This window comes from Temnothorax curvispinosus, unplaced genomic scaffold (genome assembly GCF_003070985.1).
Source record: "Temnothorax curvispinosus isolate PA1 unplaced genomic scaffold, ASM307098v1 QBEX01011959.1, whole genome shotgun sequence".
Lineage (NCBI taxonomy): Eukaryota > Metazoa > Arthropoda > Insecta > Hymenoptera > Formicidae > Temnothorax > Temnothorax curvispinosus.
The window spans coordinates 557,003-565,751 of NW_020221739.1; the positions used below are offsets into that span (position 1 = coordinate 557,003).

General features: G+C 32.9%; 2 protein-coding genes across 6 annotated transcripts in view; both read left to right on the plus strand.

Moving 5' to 3' along the window:
• The window catches only part of LOC112462068, a 57,700-nt gene extending 52,030 nt beyond the window's left edge, over window positions 1–5,670 (plus strand). The window contains exons 2-10 of one of the 4 annotated variants that reach the window (XM_025027623.1): window positions 1,231–1,389; window positions 2,238–2,507; window positions 2,809–3,072; window positions 3,337–3,506; window positions 3,932–4,003; window positions 4,304–4,590; window positions 4,708–4,869; window positions 4,937–5,044; window positions 5,202–5,670. In XM_025027623.1, the coding sequence (XP_024883391.1) occupies window positions 1,354–1,389; window positions 2,238–2,507; window positions 2,809–3,072; window positions 3,337–3,506; window positions 3,932–4,003; window positions 4,304–4,590; window positions 4,708–4,869; window positions 4,937–5,044; window positions 5,202–5,386 (1,554 nt within the window). In that variant the 5' untranslated portion in view covers window positions 1,231–1,353 and the 3' untranslated portion in view covers window positions 5,387–5,670. The remainder of the gene's footprint in view (window positions 1–1,230; window positions 1,390–2,237; window positions 2,508–2,808; window positions 3,073–3,336; window positions 3,507–3,931; window positions 4,004–4,303; window positions 4,591–4,707; window positions 4,870–4,936; window positions 5,045–5,201) is intronic. The other 3 variants (XM_025027620.1, XM_025027621.1, XM_025027622.1) reach the window with 3 other exon arrangements.
• Window positions 5,671–7,507: 1,837 nt separating this feature from the next.
• LOC112462013 overlaps window positions 7,508–8,749 on the plus strand; it is a 6,170-nt gene continuing 4,928 nt past the window's right edge. For both annotated transcript variants that reach the window (XM_025027505.1, XM_025027504.1), the window contains exon 1: window positions 7,508–7,613. In XM_025027505.1, coding sequence (XP_024883273.1) covers window positions 7,578–7,613 — 36 coding nt within the window. In that variant the 5' untranslated portion in view covers window positions 7,508–7,577. The remainder of the gene's footprint in view (window positions 7,614–8,749) is intronic.

An 8,749-nucleotide genomic window follows, 5' to 3' on the forward strand; every position in this document is an offset into this window, starting at 1 on the left:
TTACTGTATTGTGAAAGATATATCCATAAGCAGCTTTTTGAGATGCATAGATTGTTTTCTGCTACTGTATATTATAATGTATGATGATCTACGTTGACTTCATTATAAACCACGTTCATTATAAATCTCCACTGATTTTATCGATTTTGTGACAATTAATTTTGTGTAATATTATTTGCTCATTGTTGCTTTATATACACTATTGTTCAAAAGTTTGGAAGCTCTACCTTCCAAAGAAAAACAACAGTAGTGCTAATAAAATTCTTTAAATAAAATTTTTCCTTGAAAAATGATTTATATAGAAACAAATAATACTGTGTTCAATAGTTAAAACGCGCAGTAAAGTTTTTCATATATGACGTTTTATTTAGAAGTATTGGCATCACTGTTATTTTTCTTAAGAAGGTAGTGTTTCCAAAACTTTGAACAGTAGTGTATGTATCAAATTCTTAAATCTATAAAATTGTTTTAAAAATATGATTTTTAAACGATTTTTGATTGACAAGTTTTTTATGCAAAAAAAATTATAAATTTATTATTTTATTTTATTATTATCCGTAAATTTTTTTACTTATCTTTGCACAATGGAATTACCGTTTGCTTCTCGAGCGCACAGTTCTTGCGATGTTCCACAGAGGTCGACTATTTACGCAATTCCCAACTTCTTGAAACATTTTGCCTGCGTTTGCTTATTCCCAATAACTCTTAATGTGATTAAACGAATGCAGACAATGTGTTTTTATTCATTCATTTATAATTATGCAAATGGATTATTTATATTTTATATTGCACAAAGGTACATTTTTATTATTTGAATTATGTGTTTTATATTAAAATATTTAACATTTAATTTTCTAAAAAAGCGGAATTAAAAGATCTTTATGAAAATATTTTCAATTTTTGCAATTGTTGAATTATAAAAATTGAAAAAAGTGCGGAACACAGCTATAAATCATTACAGATAACTTCCGAATAAATGACTCATTTCAATGAAAAATAGGCAGATGACTAATCGTCAAAGGCGTGTTAAGTCAGTGGGCTTTAAAAAACGCGTTCCATAGACAACATTGTCAAAGCAAAAACAAAATTGATTTAAAAATGTGATGTATATGTATTTATTCATAAATGTAATTAATTATATACATATATTGTTCCGTATATTTAAATTTTGTGATTTATTTTCAGTTAATGGTGAAGTAAGATATTTCTTTCGAATACCAAATGTTTTAGTCACGGACCTGTATCGAGCTGAATCGCTACGAACTTATACGAACTCAATTTTCTGATGTTCTTCACGGGAAAGTGGTGACTAGAGAATCTCCAGTCACCAGTTGGACACTGCGTTGCGACAACATGCGCAGGATATTCGATAAAATTAACGTCACGAAAGTAAGAGGATAACATTTTCCAGATGAGTTATTTTTATAATCTTATATACACATACACGCGTGCGCGAATGCATACGCATATATTTATGATGTGTAACTTTGTAATTATCTCAAATCTAAAGAAAGATACAAATATGAATCCAAAAGCACTTTGATTTATAATGTGCTATATTTCTTGTCACTTTTTATATCGTTTTACTATTAAAAGTATTTGTACTTATTATTGATCATATACATAAAATCTTATATCGGAAGCTTTTACATTGTATAAATTTTGTCGGAAAACGCCTTTAATCTCCACTTTCTTACATACTCTAAAGTATCTAAGCAAAAATATTATTTTAAAGATACTTTACAAAATCCTTACTAACTCAGATAGCAAAAAATTATTGCATCAGTTTGAAGGAAAGTTACACAATACGTGCAACTGCATTCTCCGATATGTTTCCCTATTGTGGCATCCTGGCACCCGGATCTAAAGAATCTGCTAAAAGAATCGAGTTTGACAATACTTTGGCAACAAAAATAGCTTACTTCTTTTTCGGTCTTTTCGGTTCTTTCACGAAAGAATGTGTGAAATAATGAAATTCGCGGAACTGCAACACGTCACGGGCGCGCATGTGTATTTAAAGAGCGACCAACCAGCGTTCTCTTACAAACTTGCATAGCGCATAAACATAAGCATAAGAATTAAAATTGATCGGTTCATATATACATGTGCATAAGGAAATAAACCAATCCATTTCTTAGAAAAAACTAGTGTTTTTCTCGTCGAATTCGTGAATTCCATTGAAAGCATCAATGGTGCTTTTATACATATTGTAACTTCGCATATCTTCGCGTTTTTCGCAGAGCAAACAAGGTGCAGGTGAATCGAATCAGCAAATGGAAGATCCGCCGGAGATTTCATGGGAGAACACGTTGGGCTCGCCTCACGGCGTGCCCTTCGACGACGATACAAAAGAATTGCTCAGGAAGTGCCTCGATGTCTCCGTGCCGCCACCGATCGGCGTGGCGGAGCTAATCAGACGAAGCAATGAGTTCCCTGTAAAGTTCCCAATTAACACCGTAAGATGCGCTACCTTGAAGGACAGGGGAATCAGCGCGGATACTATCGAGGTTTGCGTAAATCTAGCAAGTTACTTGATCGAGTGATTAGTACAATATAGACAAAAGGGACGTACGCTTAATTAAATAATATTTTTATTTTGATCATTTTCTTAAATTAAATTTAATAAATAATTAAGAGAAATTGTTTGAAAATTTGATTGTCAATATACTTATCTAGTTTTCTAGTGCTCATTTTGTGTAACTTAAAGATCGGAATTCTATACTCAAGTACTGAAGTCTGAGATATTTCTTTATTTTTTTTAATGAGGTTTAATCATTTTAGCTAATTTACACATTTGACATATTTCAGTTAAACGCAAATTCGGTGTATCCGCTAATACACGAAGCGATGTTGCCCTTAATTGCTCGATGGCTGAAACATAAGCGATTATATGGTAGTCCTGTTGAGAAAGCCATGTATGCGGACATGGGCCTTGTTCAATTTATCCATCGCCTGCTGGATAAAAGGGCAGCCACCTTCTGCGGTCCCATAGATCGATGGAAATTACTTGATAATAAGACCGGCTTCGATGGATGGGAGAGTGTCGGTACCGATCATGAGGAGGAACCATTGGTAAGTACGTAATGCCGACCTAATTGAATAATTAATTTTATAAAAAAATAACTAATAATTAAATAATAATTGAATAATAATTTTAATAACAACAATTAAATAAAAATAAATAAGGTAATAATAACATTTAATCTATAAGAAAAATAGTTATAAGAATAAGTTATAATAGTTATAGTTATAAGTTTGATAATATCACCTTCTCTCGTATATCACCTTCGATGTGTTGTAATGCCCTAATAAACGTTTTTAAAATCTGATGAATAAGTCCTAGCGAAATGCTTGAGCTACGACGAGATCAAATTGTCGGCAATGATGGTGATGTCTTCTCATACGGAGTTCATAAACGACGGCTCGCGAAATAACAGAGGTATCGTGAGCAGTGACCCAGACGTCGTCCAACCCAGAGGGGTCATTATAGGTGTCGTAGGCTCAAGGTTCTATACATTTATTTAATCCCGCCTTTTTTAAGAATCAAAAGATGCGGTAGCGTCTTGCCTTAGTTCACGCGCAACGAAGTCGCGTAGAACGTTGATGAAACGCACCGTGACTATATACCTACATGCCGTAAGAAACCTTTTTGAAAATAGGTAAAAAGATAGCGCCAAGTGTCGTGGAATTTGCACGTATTTGCAGATACGTGTTCTATTTTTATCGATCTCTTTTGCATACAGTTATTTATAGCCGCAAAAATGTTTGCGGTTGAGAAAAACCGTTAAAATTATTATAAATACACTAGCCATTTTTAATAAAATACACTTTTTATTTTTAGTATCATTATCCTTTATGGACTTTAGAATTTGTCGAAAATTTGCTACCAAGTTTCATTATTAAATTTGTGCCATTTAATCTGTTATGTAAGATTCCAGAGGCCCAGATTTATGGAGTATCAGGACATTGTCATCACGCCAGAACAAAACAATATCGATAACGGGTAACTTTCCGCAATAATTATGTATTAACACGTAAAGTTGAGTGACATATTTGAAAAGAAATTCAATTGCACTGGTTGCCGTAGTCATATATTTAATTTTTCAAATCCTTACTATTAATATAATAATAAAGACATTAATAAAATGTGCTCATTACTTCTACAAAATTTGTTGCATGTTTCTTTAGCTTTAAAATGGAATAATCATGGAATAATAATGGAATTAAGCTACGTTATAATATAAGATTTCTTTTTTGGCATTATGCAAATACGAGTTTTTGAAAGAGCCAATCTATAAAATAGATACGGATCCGCGATGGATGGCACACTCGAAGAAAAACGTGGGATGCGTGTTTTATGGGCCAAATTTTATGGCGAGGATTATCATCCGCTCTACGAAGAAGTCACGACGCGCATGAGGTCAAAAGAGAACAAGCGATATATATCTTCAGGCTGTCAGAATATCTTCGATATTGAGAATTACATGAAGAGAACTTTGCTCTCGGCAGAAATAATACTACTCGAGGCGAACAGCCGCGCCGAGAAACAAAACACAACCGCTTTCTTGCACGTGGTCGGTTTTGGACTCGGTTAGTGCGAAGCGTTCATTGCTAAGATGATTTAAATGTTGTAATAAATTATCGAAATTATTTCTCATACGTTTCTTCTTAATTATTCATATTTAATTAAATAACGATTACCATCAGGTGTCTGGAAAAAACTTCAGAATCAGGAAGTCTACTTCCTGAAAACATTCGAAATCGCTATCAGGAAGATGAACGAGAAGTTTAAATACGTTTCTGATATCATGTTCGCTTATTTCGGGCATCAGAAATGCGGCAGCGCGGGAAACGGCGATTATCTGGGTGGTTAGTGGAAAATAAATGAAAATACAAATATCCTTAACAATTTGTACATTAATAATATTACTTTTAGATATAAAGATACATTTTGCTCGGAGAGCACCACACAGTAGACTGTTCGAAGCCGACGCGAATAAACTCCTCGTTGTAACTTACGCTTGGGATGGAAATACATTACCAGGTTTGAACGTTATTCATTTTATTGTTTATCTATCTAAATGTTCATACGCTGACATGAATTTCAATACCTTATTCAATAATCCAGCATCATTTATAAGGAGAAACTTTTTTGATATATCTTTATTAACACCTTCAAGACAATGATATCCTTTCTGCAGGGAATGAATTCTGGAAAGGAAGTCTAAGCACTAGTGGCGATCCAGCGGCCGCGTGCAGCACTCAAATAGCCGAGCTGCATAATGCCAAGATCAATCCACACGCGTGCGGCGCCAGCTTGCACATCGCATCCGCGGAGCATGGGATCCTACACATATTGGATTATGCGAAGCTCCATCTTACTTAGTTAATCCCCGATCCATATAAAACTTATTTTTTCCAAAAAAAAGGTAAAATTAAGCGGCAAGTGTAATTCGTATTAAATGTATTCCGTTTGTATTTTTTATTACTAAAACAATATTAGGAGGTTTGCGCCAAGTGAATATGATAAATTAGTAACATCTTGGTTCCTTTTTTATTTTTTTATTTTTTTTTATAATCCCTATTTCAGTTCCTTTTCTTATTACACATCAAAATACTTTCAACGTTTGACTTTAATATTGAAGTCTAATAATAAAATTGTGCAATATATTCATTCTTTTCGTTATTACTTTCATTTATCGAAATAGGTATCACAGTTTTTTTCCAAATAATGATTAAAATTAATTTAATATCTTGCCCAAAGTGTCGCCTACAAATATGTGCATGAGCATATGTGCAGCAAGAGAGAGAATTTACTTTACAAAATTATCTCACATCAGTGACTTATGTGCAACAATTGCTTTAGCTAAAGGATTTTATCTGGTAATCTTGATGAATTAATGAAGTCTTATATTAGCGTCATGAAAATATTTAGGTGTGTGTAATATTTGTTTCTTAATTTTCTTTATCAGCGTGACGCGAGATAAAAGCTGAACTTTAAAATGGTTAAGCCTTTCTTAACGCTTTTTAATTTAAAACCGGGGGATTTAAGCGCTCGCGATAAAGATTGAACGGCTTAATGAGACTCTTTAACGCGATTGGGATGCCACGAAAAGAATTTGCTAATGCGCTTAACGAGACGAGTAGAAAATATCCTGTACACTTTGTACAAGTTTTATTTATGCGGTTTACTTTTACCGACGTAATTGATAAAACCGACGTAAATTGATAAAACCAGCTCGCCGATTTGTGTCGCGTTCCAAGAACCGCTTACCCCGCGCGTAACGGTTTAGAGATTACTTTATCAACTCCTTATCAACGTACTCACTAAATTACCAGACGCCTGATTTGGAAACTTTTATTTTATTTTTTAATTACTATATCGTGAAAAATTGTTTATAGCAGCCTTTTAAAATACATGGATTGTTTTCTACCACTGTTTATTTTAATATATGATGACGATCTACGCGGACGTCATACCGCACGTTTATTATAAATCTCCTCTGATTTTATCGATTTTGTGGCAATTAATTTTATGTAATATTATTTGCTCATTGTTGCTTTATATATGTTTATTAAATCTCGTAAATCCATACTTTTGTCAAATTTGTAATTAAAAGCGTCTATATAAACCAACATATTTAAAAAATATGATTTTTAGACGGTTTTTAATTTATAAGTTCTTTATGCAAAAATATGACAGATTTATTGTTTTATTCTATTGTTATTTGTAATTTTTTAAATAAAGAAGTAACTTTGGCCAGTTGTGTCGGTTAAATTTTGGATTATTTTTTAATATTTACTGGCGAAAAAGGAAAAAATTGTTATTGTAATTTTTTTATTTATCTTTTTACAATGAAATTACCGTTTGCTTCTCGAGCTCGCAGTTCTTGCGATGTTCTACAGAGGTCGACTATTTACACAATTCCTAACTTCTCAGTATTTTACGTTTTTATTCATTTATTTATTATTAAATTTATCAATAATAAATTATACAAATGGATTATTTATTTTTTTGTATTACCCAAAAGTAAATTTTTATTATTTAAATTATATATAGTGAATTCTTTTAACATTTAATATAAAAAAGCGGAATTATAAAAGATCTTTATATATTTTCAACTTTTGCAGTTGTTGAATCGTAAAAATTGAAAAAAGTGCAAAAAATTATAAATTATTATATACAGATACGTTCCAAATAACTCAATGAAAAATAAAGATAAGATAATGAAAGATAACTAATCATCAAGGGTGTATTAAGACAGTGGGCTCTGAAGAACGCGTTCCACAGACAATATTGCCAAAGCAACGACAAAATTATTTTAAAAATGTGATATATATGTATTTGTTTATAAATGTGATTATATGTATATATTTTTACATATTTAAATTTTGAAATATTTTATTTTTAGTTAATGCTAAAGTCTCAGATATTTATTTCGAACGTTAAATGTTTTGGTTACGGTCCTGCGCCGTGCCGAGTCGAATCGATACGAACTTATGCCAACCCGAAGTGATACGAACTTATTTTCCTGTTCTCTAGTCACCAGTTAAGTTAGCTACTGCGTAGCAGCTACATGCGCAAGGTGTTTAACAAAATTGGCGTCACGAAAGTAAGAGAACAATTTTCCCGAGTTATTTTAATAATCGTATATATACACAATACACACATTAACACCCACGGGCGCGAATGCATTGACGTGCATACGCGTGTTTACCGCGTAACATATGTATTATACGAGGTGGCTTATTTTAATCAATCGACTGGAATTTTTTAGAGCTATTAAGTTTAAGACAAAAAAGTTTCCGACAAAAGTAGAATATGCTATATTTTACGTTACGTTTTATATCATTTTACTATTAAAATATTTATTATAAAAATTTATCATTGTACACAAAATCTTATGTCGGACGCTTTCACATTGTATATATAGATTTTGTCAGGAAACGTAGATTTTAATCCCCACTTTCTTATTCTAAGTATTCAAACATGCGAAAAAAAAATTATTTTAAAGGCGCAGAAAAATACAATTTGCAAAATTATTACCTCAGATAGCAAAAGATTATCGCATCAGTTGGAGAGAAAATTAAATCAACATATTGTCAGATAAGATTGGTACCAAATGCGTTCCCCAATATGCTTTCTTGTTATGGCACCCCCACATAGAACATATAATATTGGAAGAAATCGACAGCAGAAATCGGACAGATCTGCCAAGCAACGATCTAAAGAATCTGCTAAGAAAATCGAGTTTGACAGTACTTCGGCAACGAAAGTAGCTTACTTCTTTTTCAGTTTTCTCCGAATTTTTTTCACGAAAGAATTTGCGAAATAATGAGATCCGCGGATCTGCGCGTGCACCACGCCGCGGCATGCCGCGGACGCGCATGTGCGTCTAAAGAGCGGCAGACTAGAGTGTCTCTCTTGTTAGATGTGTCATTTAGTGCGAGAATATTACATGTAGAAGATGTTACGTGTGTTCACCGTCGTGGCCGTTTCAGGGTGAAAAACCGCGGCACCCTGCACGACATTCGTATAGTTGCTATTGCGCCAAATCGCAACCAACTGCATCAAACAAGTTCGATTCGTTGACTTCCTTTCCGGTTATGTGTATAATCGCTTAATTTGTGTATTTACATGTATTTTCGAAATTTTAAATAGAAAGACAGTGTGGAATTGCGCCTTATAGCGGATATAAAATAAAAAAATAGGATTTGTTGTACAATTAATTGCAATACATAAACTTCG